Raw genomic sequence first — 24292 nt, 5'->3', positions numbered from 1 at the left:
AGGATTAAATCGATTTTATAGTAAAATATTATAAAATATTATTCGAGACAAAACCACTATTTTGCAAAACAAACAAGGAAAGACTTAATCAATACATAAATTTTAATAATATATATATATATATATATATATACTGTAAAAGAACTCAGAAGGTTGAGCCCCCAACCAGGCCTTTCGCAACACCCTTAAAACCAGGAACTTTTCAGTGCCCTGTCATTTTATATATAATCTACATGGTTCTTTTGTTTTGTTCACTAACAGACTTTTTCAAATTTGCATCTACTAACGTTACTCCCTGTTGAATTCCCTGGTTTTTATCCCCTTCTCTATGAATATTAACATGCACGAAGTATATTATTATATTGATTATAATTTCTATTTAATCAACATTGTGTCATGTTTTGTTTTTCCATTAATTATGATCCCTTTCATGTCTGAATCTTGTCCCCTGTATTTGCCTCTCCCCTATTCTTCTACAAACACTGACATCAATATATCACCTCATCTAAGAGCATCTGTTCATATCTCGCTATCTTGTTCTCTAACTTATGTAACTCACCTCTTAGGATAACCATTCTTATATTTGGGTTTAACTACTTAATTTATAACAGCCCCCTTTTTTTAATTACCATTTGTTATAACAAATTCCCTTATAATTTTATACTTTCTCTTTGCTTGGACTAGCATGTTTAACCCTTTCGTTACCAACCCGGCTAAAACCGGCCTTGGCTCTGCCGTACAAATGTCTTGTTTTCATAAGTTTTGAATTAAAATCTTCCACCAAACCTTAGTCACAATTTATGTTCCTAACACTAGCTTAATGATAACTAAGTTATTTTGCTAAATTCTTTATATTTAAAATTAATTGAAAGAAACACAGAGCATCTCAACAGAAATATGCTAACAAAAGGGTTAAAATATATAATAGAGAAACAATTCTTAACCCTTTTGATACCAACCCGGCTGAAACTGGCTCTGGCTCTGAGTACAAATGTCTTGTTTTCATAAGGTTTTAATTAAAATCTTCCACCAAACCTTAGTCACAATTTATGTTCCTAACACTAGCTTAATGATAACTAAGTTATTTTACTAAATTCTTTGTTATATTTAAAATTAATTGAAACAAACACAGAGCATCTCAACAGAAATATGGTAACAAAAGGGTTAAAATATATAATAGAGAAACAATTCTTAACCCTTTTGATACCAACCCGGCTGAAACTGGCTCTGGCTCTGAGTACAAATGTCTTGTTTTCATAAGGTTTTAATTAAAATCTTCCACCAAACCTTAGTCACAATTTATGTTCCTAACACTAGCTGAATGATAACTAAGTTATTTTACTAAATTCTTTGTTATGTTTAAAGTAATTGAAAGAAACACAGAGCATCTCAAAATAAATACAGTAACGAAAGGGTTAACTTTTGGGGTTAACAAGTTTGTCTGCTAAGAATAACAATTTCTGCATTTGGGATAAAATCTGTTATTTTGGGAAATGTGTGTGTAAAGAGAGAGAGAGAATGCTGCAGATAAACACATTTGGGTTTGATATATAAAATATATATATATATATATATATAAGTTCAAGCATGGCTGTACAGTAAGACGCTTGCTTCCCAATCACATGGTTCGGGGGTTCAGTCCCACTGCATGGCACCTTGGGCAAGTGCCTTGGGCTGAGCAAAGCACGTGGGTGGATTTGGTAGACGGAAACTGAAAGAAGCTCGTTGTGTGTCTGTGTGTGCATCTTTGTGACTGTGTTTCTGCCACCCCTCCCCCACTCCTGCTTCACAGCTGGTGTTGGTGTGTTTATGTCCTCGTAATTTAGCGGTTCTGCAAAAGAGACTGATAGAATAAGTACCAGGGTTACAGAAAGAAAAAATAAGTATAGGGCTTGATTCATTTGGCTAAAAATAATTCTTCAAGGCGATGCCCCAGCATGGCTGTGGTCTAATGACTGAAACAAGTAAAAGATAACATACATATATACATGTAAATACATATAGGGATATATATATATAGTTCAGCAAAAATTTAGATTCGAATGAATATGGTTCTTAATTTAGATGCACCAGAATTTTGTATGGTGTTATCCATAAAAATATGCGGGGTGATTATAATCAAAATAAGCAACAAGAATGACTCCGGTAATTTGGTACGATTGTTTCGCACATCAGCCAATTATATAATAATTGGCTGATGAGCAATCAGCATCTTAAATCTGCTGTAATACTTACAACTTTTAATAAAATGATGTAGTGTGAAACAATTGTACCAAATTACCGGAGTCATTCTTGTTGCTTATTTTGAGTATATATATATATAATATATATATATATATATATATATATATACACACATACACACACACACACATATATGTATATTCTTTTATTTGTCATTTGACTGGCCTTGCTGGAGCATTGTGAGTGGATTTGGTAGATGGAAACTGAAAGAAGCTTATTGTATATATAATGTGTGTATATGTTTGTGTGTCTGTGTTTGTTACCTCACCATTGCTTTACGACTCATGTTGATGTGTTTACGTCCCTGTGACTTAGCAGTTCGGCAAAAAAGATCAATAAAATAGGTACTAAGCTTACAAAGAATAAGTCCTGGGGTTCATTTGTAGGACTAAAAGGCGGTGCTCCAGCATGGCTGCAGTCAAAATGACACCCAAATACAAGAAAATATATATATTTAGAGAGAGACAGAGAAGCAAAAACTGAAGAGATTCAGATGAACATTCATGTATAAGTGTATAGAAATTTATGTATTTATAGAACAAAAGATGCAGGAAACTAAGGGGAGAAGCTTTGGTATTTTAGGCCCAACAGCTGTTTCTGGGGGCTCAGAATTATGTGATAGTTGTAATGTTGACAGATGAAGTGTGCAAAAAGTCAAGAATATGCAACCAGTAGTGGATGCATATAGATTTTACTGTAAAACCAGTCTCCGTCTTCGGGGTCGAGAGATTGGCATGTGTGTGTGGATGGTATATACTTTGTTTGTATATAGGTGGCGAGCTGGCTGAAACGTTAGCACGCCGGGCGAAATGCGTAGCCGTATTTCGTCTGCTGGTACGTTCTGAGTTCAAATTCCGCTGAGGTCGACTTTGCCTTTCATCCTTTCGGTGTCGATTAAATAAGTACCGGTTACGAACTGGGGTCGATATAATGGACTTAATCCATTTGTCTGTTCTTGTTTGTGTCCTCTGTGTTTAGCCCCTTGTGGGTAGTAAAGAAATAGGTATATACTTTGTTTGGGGTAAATTCATGTGGGGCTTGGGTTAACATTTTTGTTATTACTCGGGGTAACGATCTTTGTTTTGATTTGTTACAGTACAAGGTTGTATGTATACATTAAATTATATACCCTAAACTTGTTGTATATGTTGATTTATGTACTTGAAAAATTGTGTACTTCAAATTATGTACTTGTTGTAGTTGTATTCCTTGAATTGTATCACCATCACTGGCATGCCTTCCACCATTCCCTCCACCACCCAGTATCCCTACCATTATTATTAACACCACTATCACCTATCATCATCACTATCATATTCTTGCCTCCACCATGTCACCTGTCTCCAGCTGACATGCTCCTATTTCCCAGCTTCCACCCCTCTGCTCCCTACTGTCATGCCCCCTATCTACAGCTGTCACCTCTCTCTCTTTCCAGTTATCACCCCTCTGTCTCAAGCCACCATGCTCCCCGCCTCAAGTTGTCACACCCCCCGGCCTCCAGCATCTCACCCCATGCTTCCAGCTGCCACATTCCCTGCCTCTTGCTGTCACATTCCCTGTCTCTAGCTGCCATGTTCCCTGCCCCCAGCTACCATATCCCCTGCCTCCAACAACTTGCCCCATGCGTCCAACTGCAACATTCCCTGCCTCCAGTCGCCATACTGCCCTGCCTCCAGTTGCCATATTGCCCCGCCTCCAGTTGCCATACTGCCCTGCCTCCAGTTGCTATACTGCCCCGCCTCCAGTTGCCATACTGCCCCGCCTCCAGTTGCCTTTCTGCCCCACCTCCAGTTGCCATACTGCCCTGCCTCCAGTTGCCATGCTCCCTGCTTCCAGCTTCTATTCCCCCTGCCTCCAACTGCCATGCCCCATACCTCCAGCCACCACACTCCTCTGCCTCTAGCTGCCATACCCCCTGCCTCCAACTGTAACACTCCTATCTCTCTCCCTCTCACCTATCCCACCTTTCTCTCTCTCTCTCTCTCTCTCTCTCTCTCTCTTCAATACCCTCCCCCCACCTCTGTCTCTCTAGCCTCACATTGTTCCCACATCACTGCTCTTCTCCGACCTTTTCCTCTCATCTTCCCAGCATCTTTCCTCTCTTACAACTTTTCACCTCAATGAAAACAATTCCATTTATTTAATTAATTTTATTTGTTTCTCTTTGTTTCAGGTGGACCCCCACTGCATCAACCCCCTCCAGTATCTGCTCCACCACCTGGCCACCCCCCAACACCTGCTCCACACGTCAACCCTGCCTTCTTCCCTCCACAACATGGTCAGCCACCACCCACAGGACCCATGGTAAGCACTTCTTTTTTTTTTTTTACTCTGCCAAATCGTGGCCGATGCCAGCGCCACCTTGACTGGCTTCCGTGCCGGTGGCACATAAAATACACCAATCCGATCGTGGCCGTTGCCAGCTTTGCCTGGCACCTGTGCAGGTGGCAGGTAAAAAGCACCCACTACACTCGCGGAGTGGTTGGCGTTAGGAAGGGCATCCAGCTGTAGAAACACTGCCAGATCAGACTGGAGCCTGGTACAGCCTTCTAGCTTCCCAGATCCCTGGTCGAACTGTTCAACCCATGCTAGCATGGAGAACGTACGTTAAACGATGATGATGATGATGATATATTGTAGGCAAAGGCGTGGTTGTGGGGTCAAGAAGCTTGTTTCCCAACCTCATGGTCTTAGGTTCAATCCCTCTGATACCTTGGCCAGGTGTCTTCCGCAATATCTCTGTGCCGGCCAAAGTTTTTTTGTGAGTGGATTTGATAGACCAAAACTGAAAGAAACCCTGGTGTGTGTGTGTGTTGGTTTCCAATTTTGACACAAGGCCAGCATTTTGGGGGAAAGTGCTAGTGGTATTCCCCTGCTAGTGATGTAAACAAGAGTGCTTATATGCACCAAAAAGACAATGTGAGAGGTAATCTCATGCTATCTACTGCAGTATAGTTTGTTCTAACGCAACACACACTTTTAAGCAGGGATGAATATTACCAATTGATAAGGCGGCGAGCTGGCAGAAACGTTAGCACGCCGGGCAAAATGCTTTGTGGTATTTCGTCTGCCGCTACGTTCTGAGTTCAAATTCCACCTAGATCAACTTTGCCTTTCATCCTTTCAGGGCCGATTAAATAAGTACCAGTTACACACTGGGGTCGATATAATCGACTTAATCCGTTTGTCTGTCCTTGTTTGTCCTCTCTATGTTTAGCCCCTTGTGGGTAGTAAAAAAATAGGTATTATTAATACAACTTCTGTCACTTACAATTACTCTCTATTTGTTTATCAAACTGTAAATGTAATTTATGGACACCCTTCAGGACCAAAAATTAAATTCTAAAAACTGGTTTTTTTGTTTTTTTTTTATTTCCAGATTCCTGTTGGGCAATTTGAAACCCTACCTTTCTTGGACCCAGACGTCAAATTCCATGCAAACCATGTAATATCTTTTAATATCTTGTCTCTTTTACTTGTTCCATTCATTATTTCACTTTATTGCTCCAGTCCACTCACCTGGCAAAAATGACTTGTACCTGTATTTCAAAGGGTCAGCCCTGTCCCATTCTGTGACACGCTGAATCTCCGGAGAGTGACATTAAGGTTGCACATGTCTGTAGGGTGCTCAGCCCCTTGCACGTTGAATTTCACAAGCAAGCAGTCCTTTTAATTGGGTCGACTGGAACCCTTGTCATCATAACTGACCGAGTCCCAGTTATTTCTTGCTGCTCAGTCCACTCGGCTGACAAAAGGGAGTCATACCTGTAATTCACTAGGTCAGCCATGTCACATTCAGTATCACGCTAAATCCCCCTCAGAACTGAGTTAACCGTCTGAACCCCAGATATCCATAGTCCTCGGCACCCTAACCCTGGGTAAAAGAGCCAAAAAACTTTTTCCGCACCTAATATTATTTGGTGTCACTAATATGTGTTTTCTGGGATCTTTTCGGTTTGAACAGTTTTTTCTAGCAGTGTCATATGAAATTGTCACCCATAATTATGACCCTAGTATTGATCTATTGCATTTCAATCTGTTTTAGGGTTAGGGGTGAGGGGAAGGGTATCATTTTTTTTTTTCAGAAATGTAAATAAACCCAATCTGTTTCTTAAACGAGTGACATATTCATATGGCACAGAATGTTTTTTTTACCTCAATAGACGTCAGTGATTGGTTGAAATTGCAGAAATTGAAGGAAAACAAAAACAAATATCTTACAAACTATAGAATTTTCTCAATAAAGCCAAGAGTAAAAGATGTTTTATAAACACATTCTACCAGTATACGAAGTTTAAAAGTGTTTAGTTACGTGGAAATTATTTTTAAAAACTGCCGTTCAAACCGAAAAGATCCTATTTCTTAAACGAGGGACATATTCATACGGCACAGAATGTTTTTTTACCTTAATAGATGTCAGTGATTGGTTGAAATTGCAGAAAAAAAAACAACAAATATCTTACAAACTATAGAATTTTCTCAATAAAGCCAAGAGAAAAAGATGTTTTATAAATATATTCTACCAGTATACGAAGTTTAAAAGTGTTTAGTTACGTGGAAATTATTTTAAAAAACTGCCGGTCAAACTGAAAAGACCCAAATATCTTACAAACTATAGAATTTTCTCAATAAAGCTAAGAGAAAAAGATGTTTTATAAACACATTCTACCAGTATACGAAGTTTAAAAGTGTTTAGTTACGTGGAAATTATGTTAAAAAACTGCCGTTCAAACCGAAAAGACCCAAATATCTTACAAACTATAGAATTTTCTCAATAAAGCCAAGAGAAAAAGATGTTTTATAAACACATTCTACCAGTATACGAAGTTTAAAAGTGTTTAGTTATGTGGAAATTATTTTAAAAAACTGCCGTTCAAACTGAAAAGACCCAAATATCTTACAAACTATAGAATTTTCTCAATAAAGCCAAGAGAAAAAGATGTTTTATAAACACATTCTACCAGTATACGAAGTTTAAAAGTGTTTAGTTACGTGGAAATTATGTTAAAAAACTGCCGTTCAAACCGAAAAGACCCAAATATCTTACAAACTATAGAATTTTCTCAATAAAGCCAAGAGAAAAAGATGTTTTATAAACACATTCTACCAGTATACGAAGTTTAAAAGTGTTTAGTTATGTGGAAATTATTTTAAAAAACTGCCGTTCAAACTGAAAAGACCCAAATATCTTACAAACTATAGAATTGTCTCAATAAAGCCAAGAGAAAAAGATGTTTTATAAACACATTCTACCAGTATACGAAGTTTAAAAGTGTTTAGTTATGTGGAAATTATTTTAAAAAACTGCCGTTCAAACTGAAAAGACTCAAATATCTTACAAACTATAGAATTGTCTCAATAAAGCCAAGAGAAAAAGATGTTTTATAAACACATTCTACCAGTATAGGAAATTAAAATTTTTTTATTTACCTAGAAATTATGTTAAAAAACTGCCGGTGAAACCGAAAAGATCTGTTTTCTGTCTCTCATATTGAAATAAAATGCCAAATAGAGGGCAACATTATCTTTAACCCTTTTTTTTCCCTGTTTATTGCCAGTACTGGTGCTTGTGGTGCCAGTCAAACCAGCAGTTACTGCCTGGATTTCCAACGCAGAAAATACTGGCCTGTAAAGCAGCCGCTGCTAGGGTATTTGTAAACAGTACAATGTGACAGCTGGTAAAGCGGTTGGTAGGGTCTTTGTATCTGTGGCTGGCAGCTGGAATGGTGGCCGTTGGGGGTTCTGAGGGTTAAGATTACGTGTTGTCTGTGGAGTACTCGGCCACTTGGATGTGGATTTCATGAATAAGCTGTTCCGTTGATCAGATCAACTGGGACCCTTCCTGTCGTAACTGACAGAGGGGCCGGTTGTGGTAGTGTGGTTTGTGTCGGGGTCTTGGCTGGTGATAGTGTTTTTCTTCTTGTCTCTCTAAATATATGTCTTTCTACCCACTCCTGCTCTCTCTCTCTCTCTCTCTCTTCCCCCCCATTTCTCTCATCTCCTTTATATTCTCTCCCCTTCCTTTCTCTCTATCCATTTCCCCCTTCCCTCTCTTCCTTTCACCCTTCTCTCTCTCCCTTTCCACTTCCCCTATTCTTGCTCTCCACTTCCCCCTCTCCCCTCCCTTTCTCTCCACTTCCTCTTCCCTCTCCTCCTTTCCCCCTTCCCTCTCTCCACTTCCCCCTTCTCTCTCTCCCCTTCCTCTTCCCTCTCCTCCTTTCCCCCTTCCCTCTCCCCTCCCCTCCCCTTCTCTCCACTTCCCCTTCCCTCTCTTCCTTTCCCCCTTCCCTCTCTCCACTCCCTCTTCCCTTTCTCCATTCTCTCCACTTCCCTCCATTCTTTCTCTCCACTTCCCCCTTCTCTCTCTCCACTTTCCTCTTCTCTCTATCCACTTCCCCATCTCTCTCTCCACTTCCCCCTTCCCTCTCTCCACTTCCCCCTTCCCTCTCTCCACTTCCCCCTTCTCTCTCTCCCCTTCCCTCTTCCCTCTCTCCACTCCCCCTTCCTTCACTCCACTTCTCTCTCTTCTCTTCCACCGTCTCCCCCCATTTCTCTCCTCCCCCCTTGTCTCTCTTCTCCCCCCCCCATTTATTCTTCATCTTCCAGACAAATTTCCATTTACTTCCCATTAAAACCCTTTAATATATCCTCTCACTCTGCTTTTATTTCAGCCACCCCATTCACAACCTGGAGACATGTACGTCAGGCCACCTCCCCCTGCTGCTTACCCCAATGATCCTTATGGCAGACCCCCAGAAAGGTGACTTTCAATTTCTATTTTTATTCCTTCTCTAATTTCAGGATTTGCGCCTGTATTATTATTATTATTATTATTTCGTTAGCACGCCAGGCGAAATGTTTTGTGGCATTTCATCTGTCTTTATATTCCGAGTTCAAATTCTGCCGAGGTCAACTTTGCCTTTCATCCTTTCCTGGGTCGATAAATTAAGTAACAGTCAAACAATGGGGACGATGTAATTGATTTTCTCATCCCTTGAAAATGCTGTTCTTTCAGTTTCCGTCTACCAAATCCACTTGCAATGCTTTGGTCAGCTCGAAGCTATAGCACAAGGCGCTTACCCAAGGTGCTACACAGTGGGATTGAAACAGGAAGCCTGTGGTTGGGAAGCAAGCTTCTTACCACATGGCCACACCTGCACCTAGATGCCTTTTTTTTTTTCTCATTATTATTATTATTATTATTTCTAAATATGTTCCATCTCCATCTCCCTTCAGACATGAATCTGCATCCCCTGCCATCAGCGAACAAGAATTCGAGGAGATTTTCCAGCGAAACAAAACTGTCTCCAGTAGTGCGATTTCTCGTGCAGTACAAGACGCCAGTGCAGGTAACCCCTTCTATGTCACCTTTTTATCTACGTCATCCTTTTTTTTGTCATCCTTGTTCTTCTTTCTTCTCCACATTATTTTCCTCTCCTTATTTTCCGTTTCTCTTTTATTTTTTCCTCTTTCCTTTATTTCCTTTTCATTCCTATTCTTCCTGTTTCTCTTCTTCCTTTTTCTCATTCTTTTTTTTTTTCCTTTCTTCCTTCCCCTTCTTCGTCCCTTACTCCTCCTCTACTAAGTTAACACTTAATGGGTGGTTTGCTACAAAAGGGATGAGATGATGCATGCCACAGTGGTTAGGTAACTAAACTCGTTCAAGAAATGATGGGTTCCATTCCCATTCTTGGAGTTGTATCTTTGGACACTATTGTCCTTCTGGGGTTGATAAAGTAGCAGTGATATACTGGGGTAGATTAAATATTCCTATTATAATAGAAGACTAACACTAACTTTACCTTTCATTGTTGTGGGGTGGATAAAATAAAGTAGCAGTGATATACTGGGGTAGATTTAATATTCCTATAAAACATCCGAGATGTCAATGGAATTATAATAGAAGACTGACACTAACTTTACCTTTCATTGTTGTGGGGTGGATAAAATAAAGTAGCAGTGATATACTGGGGTAGATTTAATATTCCTATAAAACATCCGAGATGTCAATGGAATTATAATAGAAGACTAACACTAACTTTACCTTTCATTGTTGTGGGGTTGGTAAAATAAAGTAGCAGTGATATACTGGGGTAGATTTAATATTCCTATAAAACATCCGAGATGTCAATGGAATTATAATAGAAGACTAACACTAACTTTACCTTTCATTGTTGTGGGGTGATAAAATAAAGTAGCAGTGATATACTGGGGTAGATTTAATATTCCTATAAAACATCCAAGATGTCAATGGAATTATAATAGAAGACTAACACTAACTTTACCTTTCATTGTTGTGGGGTTGATAAAATAAAGTAGCAGTGATATACTGGGGTAGATTTAATATTCTATAAAACATCCAAGATGTCAATGGAATTATAATAGAAGACTAACACTAACTTTACCTTTCATTGTTGTGGGGTTGATAAAATAAAGTAGCAGTGATATACTGGGGTAGATTTAATATTCCTATAAAACATCCGAGATGTCAATGGAATTATAATAGAAGACTGACACTAACTTTACCTTTCATTGTTGTGGGGTGGATAAAATAAAGTAGCAGTGATATACTGGGGTAGATTTAATATTCCTATAAAACATCCGAGATGTCAATGGAATTATAATAGAAGACTGACACTAACTTTACCTTTCATTGTTGTGGGGTGGATAAAATAAAGTAGCAGTGATATACTGGGGGTAGATTTAATATTCCTATAAAACATCCGAGATGTCAATGGAATTATAATAGAGACTAACACTAACTTTACCTTTCATTGTTGTGGGGTTGATATAAATAAAGTAGCAGTGATATACTGGGGTAGATTTAATATTCCTATAAAACATCCAAGATGTCAATGGAATTATAATAGAAGACTAACACTAACTTTACCTTTCATTGTTGTGGGGTTGATAAAATAAAGTAGCAGTGATATACTGGGGTAGATTTAATATTCCTATAAAACATCCAAGATGTCAATGGAATTATAATAGAAGACTAACACTAACTTTACCTTTCATTGTTGTGGGGTTGATAAAATAAAGTAGCAGTGATATACTGGGGTAGATTTAATATTCCTATAAAACATCCAAGATGTCAATGGAATTATAATAGAAGACTCACACTAACTTTACCTTTCATTGTTGTGGGTTGATAAAATAAAGTAGCAGTGATATACTGGGGTAGATTTAATATTCCTATAAAACATCCGAGATGTCAATGGAATTATAATAGAAGACTAACACTAACTTTACCTTTCATTGTTGTGGGGTTGGTAAAATAAAGTAGCAGTGATATACTGGGGTAGATTTAATATTCTATAAAACATCCGAGATGTCAATGGAATTATAATAGAAGACTAACACTAACTTTACCTTTCATTGTTGTGGGGTTGATAAAATAAAGTAGCAGTGATATACTGGGGTAGATTAATATTCCTATAAAACATCCAAGATGTCAATGGAATTATAATAGAAGACTAACACTAACTTTACCTTTCATTGTTGTGGGGTTGATAAAATAAAGTAGCAGTGATATACTGGGGTAGATTTAATATTCCTATAAAACATCCAAGATGTCAATGGAATTATAATAGAAGACTAACACTAACTTTACCTTTCATTGTTGTGGGGTTGGTAAAATAAAGTAGCAGTGATATACTGGGGTAGATTTAATATTCCTATAAAACATCTGAGATGTCAATGGAATTATAATAGAGACTAACACTAACTTTACCTTTCATTTGTGGGGTTGGATAAAATAAAGTAGCAGTGATATACTGGGGTAGATTTAATTTCCTATAAAACATCCAAGATGTCAATGGAATTATAATAGAAGACTAACACTAACTTTACCTTTCATTGTTGTGGGGTTGATAAAATAAAGTAGCAGTGATATACTGGGGTAGATTTAATATTCCTATAAAACATCCAAGATGTCAATGGAATTATAATAGAAGACTCACACTAACTTTACCTTCATTGTTGTGGGGTGATAAAATAAAGTAGCAGTGATATACTGGGGTAGATTTAATATTCCTATAAAACATCCGAGATGTCAATGGAATTATAATAGAAGACTAACACTAACTTTACCTTTCATTGTTGTGGGGTTGGTAAAATAAAGTAGCAGTGATATACTGGGGTAGATTTAATATTCCTATAAAACATCCGAGATGTCAATGGAATTATAATAGAAGACTAACACTAACTTTACCTTTCATTGTTGTGGGGTTGATAAAATAAAGTAGCAGTGATATACTGGGGTAGATTTAATATTCCTATAAAACATCCAAGATGTCAATGGAATTATAATAGAAGACTAACACTAACTTTACCTTCATTGTTGTGGGGTTGATAAAATAAAGTAGCAGTGATATACTGGGGTAGATTTAATATTCCTATAAAACATCCGAGATGTCAATGGAATTATAATAGAAGACTAACACTAACTTTACCTTTCATTGTTGTGGGGTTGGTAAAATAAAGTAGCAGTGATATACTGGGGTAGATTTAATATTCCTATAAAACATCTGAGATGTCAATGGAATTATAATAGAAGACTAACACTAACTTTACCTTTCATTGTTGTGGGGTTGGTAAAATAAAGTAGCAGTGATATACTGGGGTAGATTTAATATTCCTATAAAACATCTGAGATGTCAATGGAATTATAATAGAAGACTAACACTAACTTTACCTTCATTGTTGTGGGTTGGTAAAATAAAGTAGCAGTGATATACTGGGGTAGATTTAATATTCCTATAAAACATCCGAGATGTCAATGGAATTATAATAGAAGACTAACACTAACTTACCTTTCATTGTTGTGGGGTTAGTAAAATAAAGTAGCAGTGATATACTGGGGTAGATTTAATATTCCTATAAAACATCCAGATGTCAATGGAATTATAATAGAAGACTAACCTAACTTTACCTTTCATTGTTGTGGGGTTGATAATAAAGTAGCAGTGATATACTGGGGTAGATTTAATATTCCTATAAAACATCCAAGATGTCAATGGAATTATAATAGAAGACTAACACTAACTTTACCTTTCATTGTTGTGGGGTTGATAAAATAAAGTAGCAGTGATATACTGGGGTAGATTTAATATTCCTATAAAACATCCAAGATGTCAATGGAATTATAATAGAAGACTAACACTAACTTTACCTTTCATTGTTGTGGGGTTGATAAAATAAAGTAGCAGTGATATACTGGGGTAGATTTAATATTCCTATAAAACATCCGAGATGTCAATGGAATTATAATAGAAGACTAACACTAACTTTACCTTTCATTGTTGTGGGGTTGGTAAAATAAAGTAGCAGTGATATACTGGGGTAGATTTAATATTCCTATAAAACATCTGAGGTGTCAATGGATTTATAATAGAAGACTAACACTAACTTTACCTTTCATTGTTGTGGGGTTGATAAAATAAAGTAGCAGTGATATACTGGGGTAGATTTAATATTCCTATAAAACATCCGAGATGTCAATGGAATTATAATAGAAGACTCACACTAACTTTACCTTTCATTGTTGTGGGGTTGGTAAAATAAAGTAGCAGTGATATACTGGGGTAAATTTAATATTCCTATAAAACATCCGAGATGTCAATGGAATTATAATAGAAGACTAACACTAACTTTACCTTTCATTGTTGTGGGGTTGGTAAAATAAAGTAGCAGTGATATACTGGGGTAGATTTAATATTCCTATAAAACATCCTTGATGTCAATGGAATTATAATAGAAGTCTAACACTAACTTTACCTTTCATTGTTGTGGGTTGATAAAATAAAGTAGCAGTGATATACTGGGGTAGATTTAATATTCCTATAAAACATCTGAGATGTCATGGAATTATAATAGAAGACTAACACTAACTTTACCTTTCATTGTTGTGGGGTTGGTAAAATAAAGTAGCAGTGATATACTGGGGTAGATTTAATATTCCTATAAAACATCCGAGATGTCAATGGAATTATAATAGAAGACTAACACTAACTTTACCTTTCATTGTTGTGGGGTTAGTAAAATAAAGTAGCAGTGATATACTGGGGTAGATTTAATATTCCTATAAAACATCCAAGATGTCAATGGAATTATAATAGAAGACTAACACTAACTTTACCTTTCATTGTTGTGGGGTTGATAAAATAAAGTAGCAGTGATATACTGGGGTAGATTTAATATTCCTATAAAACATCCAAGATGTCAATGGAATTATAATAGAAGACTAACACTAACTTTACCTTTCATTGTTGTGGGGTTGATAAAATAAAGTAGCAGTGATATACTGGGGTAGATTTAATATTCCTATAAAACATCCAAGATGTCAATGGAATTATAATAGAAGACTAACACTAACTTTACCTTTCATTGTTGTGGGGTTGATAAAATAAAGTAGCAGTGATATACTGGGGTAGATTTAATATTCCTATAAAACATCCGAGATGTCAATGGAATTATAATAGAAGACTAACACTAACTTTACCTTTCATTGTTTGGGGTTGGTAAAATAAAGTAGCAGTGATATACTGGGGTAGATTTAATATTCCTATAAAACATCTGAGGTGTCAATGGATTTATAATAGAAGACTAACACTAACTTTACCTTTCATTGTTGTGGGGTTGATAAAATAAAGTAGCAGTGATATACTGGGGTAGATTTAATATTCCTATAAAACATCCGAGATGTCAATGGAATTATAATAGAAGACTAACACTAACTTTACCTTTCATTGTTGTGGGGTTGGTAAAATAAAGTAGCAGTGATATACTGGGGTAATTTAATATTCCTATAAAACATCCAAGATGTCAATGGAATTATAATAGAAGACTAACACTAACTTTACCTTCATTGTTGTGGGGTTGGTAAAATAAAAGTAGCAGTGATTATACTGGGGTAGATTTAATTTCCTATAAAACATCCTTGATGTCAATGGAATTATAATAGAAGTCTAACACTAACTTTACCTTTCATTGTTGTGGGGTTGGTAAAATAAAGTAGCAGTGATATACTGGGGTAGATTTAATATTCCTATAAAACATCCAAGATGTCAATGGAATTATAATAGAAGACTAACACTACTTTACCTTTCATTGTTGTGGGGTTGGTAAAATAAAGTAGCAGTGATATACTGGGGTAAATTTAATATTCCTATAAAACATCCGAGATGTCAATGGAATTATAATAGAAGACTAACACTAACTTTACCTTTCATTGTTGTGGGGTTGGTAAAATAAAGTAGCAGTGATATACTGGGGTAAATTTAATATTCCTATAAAACATCCGAGATGTCAATGGAATTATAATAGAAGACTAACACTAACTTTACCTTTCATTGTTGTGGGGTTGGTAAAATAAAGTAGCAGTGATATACTGGGGTAGATTTGATATTCCTATAAAACATCCGAGATGTCAATGGAACTATAATAGAAGACTAACTTTACCATTCATTGTTTTGGGGTTGATTTGTTACCATTGTGGTCATGGACTTGTAACTAATGTGGTTGTTTACCTGTAATAAGTATTGCTATTTTACCTGAAGCCTTTGAAATTGTCATTTATTTATTTACCCATATTCAATGTGGTTCTTTTATCTTTTGTTTTACAGGTGACTTTGCTAGTGCCATTGAGACACTTGTCACAGCAATATCACTGATCAAGCAATCGAAGATTGCAGGTGATGATCGATGTAAAATCCTGATTAGTTCTTTACAGGACACGCTCCATGGGATTGAAGAGAAGTCGTACGGATCCAAGTGAGTGACATTTTATATAATTATAAAAGTGAGAGGCACGTGTGCCAGTGCCTCATGAAGCATGCATGCTGGTGTCACATATATAGCTCGCATACTGGTGCCATGTATAGAGCATGTGTGCCAGTACCATGTGTTGAGCACACATCCTAGTACCATGCTGCTGCCATGTATAAAGCACATGTAAAGCATGTATGCCGGTGTCACATGTGGAGCATGTGTGTCGGTGCCAATCCCACGTTTAGGGCATACATGGTGGTGCCACATGTAAAGCACACATGCTAGTGCTGCATATAGACACACATACCAGCGGCACATGTAGATCCTACATGGCAATGTCACATGTAGAGCACGTGCAAAGTACACATGCCAGCACCACATGTAAAGCATGCATGCCCAGCTCCATGTGTAGAGCACGCATGCTGGTGCCGTATGTAGAACATGCATGCTATGTAAAGTATGTGTGCCAGAGTCGCATGTGGAGCACACGTACAAGTGCTGAAAAATATTTTGAAACCGGTTTCTTTCCCGAATGTTTTTCATGGTTCAACCAGTGCAAGTGAATGTGTGAAAAACAAAATAGGGATTTTGGAAGGAGGGGGTGGTGGTCCCAGAATATGATAATAATCAAAAGGGTCCACAGATAAAGAAATGGTTGAGAAACAGTATCAGTGGTTCTCAATGGGGGATCTATATGAACCCTGGAGGTCATATATGATTTTTTGGGGTCCACACAAGCAAAATAGAAAATTGGAGACTCAGAGAGTATTTTAACCCTTTCGTCACTGTATTTATTTTGAAATGCTCTGTGTTTCTTTCAATTACTTTAAATATAACAAAATATTTAGTAAAATAACTTAATTATCGTTAAGCTAGTGTTAGGAACATAAATTGTGACTAAGGTTTCGTGGAAGATTTTTATTCAAAACTTATGAAAACAAGACATTTGTTACTCTGAGCCAGAAGTGGTTTCAGCCAGGTTGGTATCAAAAGGGTTAAGAATTGTTTCTCTATTATATATTTTAACCCTTTTGTTACCATATTTCTGTTGAGATGCTCTGTGTTTCTTTCAATTACTTTAAATATAACAAAATATTTAGTAAAATAACTTAATTATCGTTAAGCTAGTGTTAGGAACATAAATTGTGACTAAGGTTTCGTGGAAGATTTTAATTCAAAACTTATGAAAACAAGACATTTGTTACTCTGAGCCAGAAGTGGTTTCAGCCAGGTTGGTATCAAAAGGGTTAAGAATTGTTTCTCTATTATATATTTTAACCATTTTGTTACCATATTTCTGTTGAGATGCTCTGTGTTTCTATCAGTTACTTTTAAATAACACAAAGAATTCAGTAAAATAACTTAGTTATCATTAAGCTAGTGTTAGGAACATAAATTGTGACTAAGGTTTGGTGGAAGATTTTAATTCAGAACTTATGGAAACAAGACCTTTGTACTCAGAGCCAGAGCCAGTTTCAGCCAGGTTGGTAACGAAAGGGTTAAGGGCCCCTGAAAAATTTTGCTTTAGATGTATGTATTGGAATGTATTGAAAGAAACAGCCAGGTTTCTTTCTCTAACACCCTACATAGTTCAACCTATGTGTGAAAAATAAAATATGGATTTTGGAAGAAGTTTCTATAAAACTAGATTTTTAAACATTGAATCGCGATGGGTGTCCACCTGAATAAAATAGTATTAAAAATAGTTGAGAATCCCTGAACTAAACCCTTCATTGTTGTGCCCCAGCATGACCACAGTCCTATGGCAGTTTTGCTTATTCTACCTTAAGCTTTCTCTTAGGTTATATTATTTTATTTGGTTTCTTTCTGAGTAAGGGAGAATATGATTAACGTCACTTATACTTAGTGTTATCATTATACCTAAAACCCTAACTGCAGTTATAATGTCATATAGACATATACGCATGAAACGCTATGAATATTAATGACATGTATGTATAATATTTTCTTCGTGTCCTTTAAACCACTATAAGAAAACATAAATTAAGGATTACAGAAATGCATATTTATTTATGCTCAGTTGAAAAACAAACGTGAAGAGAAACATTTTCTTTTTAATTAGTTTTATTATATAAATATAACATTTTATATTATTTACAGTAGGAAAGAAAGATAACTTTGTCGTGAAGAAGAACGACTATAATTTCATTAACTGATTTCTCAATTCTAGCTAATACATTAACCAACAAATCATAATAGATTTGTGATTAACTTTAGACATGGCATGAAAATTACCAATATCTCAAAAGAGTGAGTGTCGTGGAGTGCAGTGACATCCAACAAACACTAAAGTTTTTCCCCAAATCCAGGGTTTTTATAACTGCTCAACTTGACTTAAAAGAATCGAAATCCATTACAAATATTTTTCCGAAACTTTTAGAATCTTTATATGAGCAGTTATATTAACCAATGGAAAAAAACGAAAATGATAATTCTTCGGCAAAGACATTACGTCATATTGCCAATTCGCGCCACATTTCAAAATGGCTAAAATGGTTATTGCTACAGTCCTATGACTGAAACGAGTAAAAGATAAAGGAAAGAAGTGGGGCAGAGTTATGGGGTTTCTGATAGGGAGGGGAGATGTAAATGTTTGAATTTTCCTCAAGATTTTTATCTGCCGTATGTCATCGGTGTACCCTTGTTCTGTTTCAGGAGCAGCACTCGTCGATCTCGTTCCCGCGAGAGGGAGAGGGACCGGGACAGAGAGAAGAGCAGTCGCAGACACCGTTCTCGCAGTCGCGACCGCGAGTACAGAGAGCGGAGTCGGGACCGCGACCGCTACCACGAAGAGCGGCACAGAGACCGCGACAGAGATCGGGAAAGAGAGAGAGAATATCGGCGTCACTGAAGACAGGAGACTTTCTAGAGGTTTCCGTTGAAGAAAACTGATCCAAAAAAACACAAAAAAACAAAATGTGAGTTCTTCTGATGTGTGTGGGGCAGGTTGTGTTCTTTGAGGTAATGTCTGCACAATGTTTAGTAGTGAGTGATATGCACCAGTGATTAGGTATCTGTTTATCAGTTGATAAGCACTACAAGCTTTCATACACAAGCTTTTTATTATTATTATTATTATTATTATTATTATGTGGTCTCTACCTGGGATGTAGCCAGCCCACTTATGCATTCCTTTCCTTCTCGGGACACAAAACTCCACTTGCGAAGACCTGTTGAGGCAAGTGAAAATCAAAATCAAAATCGTAATCTGTCAACATCAATGGAATTTGTAGCTTGTGATACCAGTGCCGGTGGCACGTAAGAGAACCATCCGAACGTGGCCGTTGCCAGCGCTGCCCCGACTGGCTTCCTTGCCGGTGGCACGTAAAAAGCATCATCCGTTCGTAGCCGTTGCCAGCTTCGTCTGGTCCCCGTGCCGGTGGCACGTAAAAAGCGCCATCTGATCATGGCTGTTTGCCAGCCTCGTCTGGCACGTAAAAAGCACCCACTACACTCACGGAGTGGTTGGCGTTAGGAAGGGCACCCAGCTGTAGAAGAAACACTGCCAGATCAGACTGGGCCCCTGGTGCAGCCTTCTGGCTTCCCAGACCCCAGTTGAACCGTCCAACCCATGCCAGCATGGAAAGCGGATGTTAAATGATGATGATGACTATTAATATTATTATTAAGGTAGCAAGCTGGCAGAATCGTTAGCACGCTGGATGAAATGCTTAAAGGTATTTCACCTGTCACTACGTTCTGAGTTCAAATTCCGCCGAGGTCGACTTTGCCTTTCATTCTTTTGGGGTTGATAAATTAAGTATCAGTTGCGTACTGGGGGTCGATCTAATCGACTTGCCCCCTCCCTCAAAATTTCAGGCCCTATGCCTTATATTAGAAAGATTATTATTGAGCTGACAGAATTGTTGGAATGCTGGGTGAAATGCTTAGCAGTATTTCGTCCGTCTTTACATTCTGAGTTCAAATTCAGCCAAGGTTGACTTGGTTTTTCATCATTGTGGGGTCGATAAAATAAGTAACAGTTGAACACTGGGGTCATTGTAATCAACTTACTCCCTCCTCCAAACCTTCTGGCCTTGTGCCAAAATTTGAAACCATTATTATTATTATTATTTTTATTAAGCACTGGCCATCATTGTGCTAAATCCTTGGACAAAGTTTTTTGCTCCAGTCTGACAGAATGCAAGGTTCAGCACCATCTTAGGGCCACAGTGTTAATGGTTCAATGCTATGACCTAAAAAACCCTCCATCATGAAGATGGTTACACCCAACAGTGAACTGCTACATTCTAAATTTACCAAGCTTTCATATTATTATTACAGAGATGTACTTGCATAGCATGTGACCTGATCTGAGATCGTGTGCTGAAACAAAAACAACTGCAGCGTGGAAGGTGTTTATAAGCCATTTGAAAACACACAAAATTTGTTAGATTCACTTCAACATTTAAATTTAATTTGCCAAAATATTTTCATTGCTTTGAGACCGCAACCTGTTCGCTGACAAAATTCCGTGCAGCATGGAATTTTGAAGTGAATCTAATGGTTTTTGTATATTTTTAAATGGCTTATAAACACCTTCCTTGCTGCATATTATTATTATTATATTATTATATTTAAGGCAGTGAGCTGGCAGAATCGTTAGCACGCCGGGTGAAATACTTAGCGGTATTTCGTCTGCCACTAAGTTCTGAGTTCAAATTCCACTGAGGTCGACTTTTTGCCTTTCATCCTTTCGGGGTCAATTAAATAAGTACCAGTTGCGTTCTGAGGTGGATGTAATCGGCTTAATCCCTTCCCCCAAATTTGAGGCCTTGTTGCTTCAAGTAGAAAGGATTATTATTATTATCATTATTGAGTGAGAGAACAGCACACACCCTCAAAGTAATGCTGGGGTACAAATATACGAACCCCAATATACCCATCATGACTACCCATCTGATACAGTACACCAGGCACATGCATCACAACCATATGTGCACAACATAGTGATCTCATATCAAGATAAACAGCGCATGACCTTGAAGGTGGGGCCCGGTGGTTAGAATTTTCTTCAGCTTGAGTAACCCATCCCATTCAAAAGGGTTTTTGAATAAAGGTTGTTTAAGGATGATGAACAAAACACCCATATTTCTAGTCTGAAAAAGGATATTATGATTCTTAAGGCAGCCAAGTGATACAACTGTTGGTGTCACAGACTGTTCGGACGGAGGGATGGGTCCCCTTTCGTTCCTGTTCTGCGAGACTGTCTGAAGCCTTTGGCAGATTTTCTCTACATCAGTACTCAATACATTACCCTCTCCCCCACTCATTATATTTCCATCAACATTTTTTTATATATACACATTTGTGTATGTGTGTGTCTGCATATGTATATATGTATGAGTATATATATGTGCATATGTGTGTGTATGTGTATAAATATATATGTGTGTGTATATATATATATATATGTGTGTGTGTGTATGTATATATATATATATATATATATATATATATATATACACACACACATATATACACGTGTGTACATGTATGTATGTACGTATATACTTGTTTTATTGATAACTGCAAATTTACGTTTCAGGCCTCTGTTGCTGGTACCATCTTCACAACACTTAAGTCTCCCATTTGAAACCATCTTTAAAACTACCACCACCACCACCACCACTACTACTATTACTGCTACTTTCTCCTCTTCTACATCCTGTACGATGTGTTTGATTTTTTTTTTGTTTTAGCATGAAGCAAGGCAATTAATTATTTATATCCATGTCTTCAGTATACACACAAAAAAAGAAGAAAAAAAACCCAACCAGCCGAAACCTGGTTTCTTGGTGTTAAACTAGTTGATAGGTCAGCCCATGCGAGTTCCATTTTGTTATTTTTATTATCATTAACAGAATCGTTAGCACACTGAATGAAATGCTTAGCAGCATTTGCCCTTCGTTACATTCTGAGTTACATCTGAGTGGAATTTGAATTCCACTTTGCCTTTCATCCTTTCGGGGTCAGTAAAATAAGTAGGAGTGAAGCACTGGGGTCAGTGTAATCTTCTAGTCTCCTCCCCCAAGGGAGGATTATTATTCTTACTACTACTACTACTACTATTATTATTATTTAAGGCAGCAAGCTGGCAGAAACGTTAGCACACCGGACAAAAGCTTTGCGGTATTTCGTCTGTCTTGATGTTCTGAGTTCAAATTCCACCGAGGTCAACTTCACTTTCCATTCTTTTGGGGTCGATGAAATAAGTACCTGTGAAACACTGGGATTGGTGTAATTGATTTAACCCCCATCTCAAAACATCTGAAAGTAAACCTGTGGCTTACTTTTAGGTGTTTTTAACACCAGGTGCATTGAGAATATATTCTCGTATGTCTAAACCACAGGTGACCCATGAACTAACAACATACACACCTTGTGTATGTGTGTTCGATCTTATTTATACACCTCGAGTTACTTCGCATTCATGTTTGAATTTTTCCCATGGCATGATTAGAAATATTAAGTCCTGATATTTCAAGTAAAATGCTCCTTTTCAAAAGTACTGAAGAAAAAGTGAGAGCTGGTGTACATCTGTTTAGTCTGTGTACTGGTTGTGTGTCATATGCACGCAAGAATTAACATTTGAAAATTACGAGTGTATTTCTCTCTTATTCTCCTAACTCTTTGAAAGGGGTTATCTTACCCGAAATATTATGTTTAATTATTTTTAAGGTAACACTTTTATTATTGTTGATATTCCACCTTCATAGTTCTGTATAGCACGCTGTTATATAAGTAATCTTTAATGCCCTGTCATATCAAAAGGTTTGTGTGTGTGCGTAAATCTTGAGCTTGCCTTCTATGCTGGCATGGGTCGAGTGTGCATGTATGTATAACATGTATGTTAAAGAGATGGTGAGTGAATAGACCTCTGGCTACAAAGTTAGAGGTTCAAATCCTTTCGGCATCACGTCATTGTATCATTGGCCAAACCATTAAACTCTCAAATGTCCCAGTCCATCTAGCCATGAGTAGGTCCCATCACGGGCCGATACAATTCATTGCTGTAAGCGGCAGCTGCACTGATTTGTTAGTTTGTAGGGCTGGGTCCTATTCCGCTCCCTGGGAAAGCAGTTTTCCCTAATAGGTTACAGCTTACTCATCACATTTTATCTTAACGAATAAGAAGCTTAATGTACCACCCATTCAATTAACTTTACCAGGTTTTTAAGATCCTAATCCTAAGTCAGTGAATTGGCAGTCATCATTGGATAGAATAAGCTTTGGTATTTATTGTGGGTTTCTATGTTCTGAGTTCAAATCCTTGTGGTTAACTTTGCTCAAAATTTCATTGTCAGAGTACCATTCTGGGTTAATACGACAGGCTTCTTTCAGTTTCCGTCTACCAAATCCACTCACAAGGCATTGGTCAGCTCGAGGCTATAGTAGAAGACACTTGCCCAAGGTGCCACACAGTGGGACTGAACCCGGAGCCATGTGGTTGGTAAGCAAGCTACTTACCACACAGCCACTCCTGCGCCTATTGTTTACTTTTAGAATGACATTGTAGGTAAATGTGAGAAGCTGGCTCTGGCCATTTTTGGGTATTAAACAAGTACACCATTTTGGTCGAATATGGCCGGTTGAAATGCTAAAGGGTTAAATCAGGCTTTGGCTTGACCTTCAAGAAGAACCGTGTGCCATGGGGAGAGAGGGAAGACTTGCAAACAGGGACCATTTCTGGTCTTCCATGCTTGCTGAGGTCTGTCACAAGCACTAGGACCCATGGACTTAACCCTATTCCCGTGACATTACAGCACCCTCCCCACCACCCATCCTGGAATGGGACCACAATCCTAACAATGATGAGTGCAGTAACCTTAACCATTAGGCGACATGCCTCCCCTTGACCAGAAATGGCCTGAACTCTTTGCATGACCACACTCCCTGTACATAAATCCATGTCCCCCTACATGGCCTTGCTTTTCGCTTTTTGAGCCAAAAAATTAACTTAACTATAAAGAAGGTAAAATACAAAAGACATAAAAATAGTTTATGCCCTGGGCCTCCCACTTGGTGCAGATCTATACTCCCACTAGACTAATGGAAGATTTTTTCCCTGTTCCCAGCAGCCTTAACACCACTGTCCTTTGGTCCTTCAGATTCTTCAGTTGGGAGGATCAGCTTAACACACTAACACCAGATGCTTTGGTCTTTTAGTTTTACCATCAAAATCGCAATCGATCAACATCACTGGAATTTGTAGCTGTGATACCAGTGGCACGTAAGAGAACCATCCGAACGTGGC

At 37.7% G+C, this 24292-nt stretch overlaps 1 protein-coding gene across 1 annotated transcript in view; it reads left to right on the top strand.

Moving 5' to 3' along the window:
- The window catches only part of LOC115225281 (cleavage and polyadenylation specificity factor subunit 6), a 77172-nt gene extending 58217 nt beyond the window's left edge, over positions 1 to 18955 (top strand). Inside the window, exons 15-20 of the mRNA XM_036513924.1 lie at positions 4418 to 4548; positions 5624 to 5689; positions 8916 to 9004; positions 9481 to 9593; positions 15870 to 16017; positions 18691 to 18955. Coding sequence (XP_036369817.1) covers positions 4418 to 4548; positions 5624 to 5689; positions 8916 to 9004; positions 9481 to 9593; positions 15870 to 16017; positions 18691 to 18886 — 743 coding nt within the window. The 3' untranslated portion in view covers positions 18887 to 18955. The remainder of the gene's footprint in view (positions 1 to 4417; positions 4549 to 5623; positions 5690 to 8915; positions 9005 to 9480; positions 9594 to 15869; positions 16018 to 18690) is intronic.
- The last annotated feature ends 5337 nt before the right edge of the window (positions 18956 to 24292 follow it).

The sequence above is a fragment of the Octopus sinensis genome, linkage group LG27, assembly GCF_006345805.1.
Source record: "Octopus sinensis linkage group LG27, ASM634580v1, whole genome shotgun sequence".
NCBI lineage: Eukaryota > Metazoa > Mollusca > Cephalopoda > Octopoda > Octopodidae > Octopus > Octopus sinensis.
Note: the sequence above shows the minus strand (reverse complement) of the source record. Positions and strands in the feature narration are given on the sequence as shown.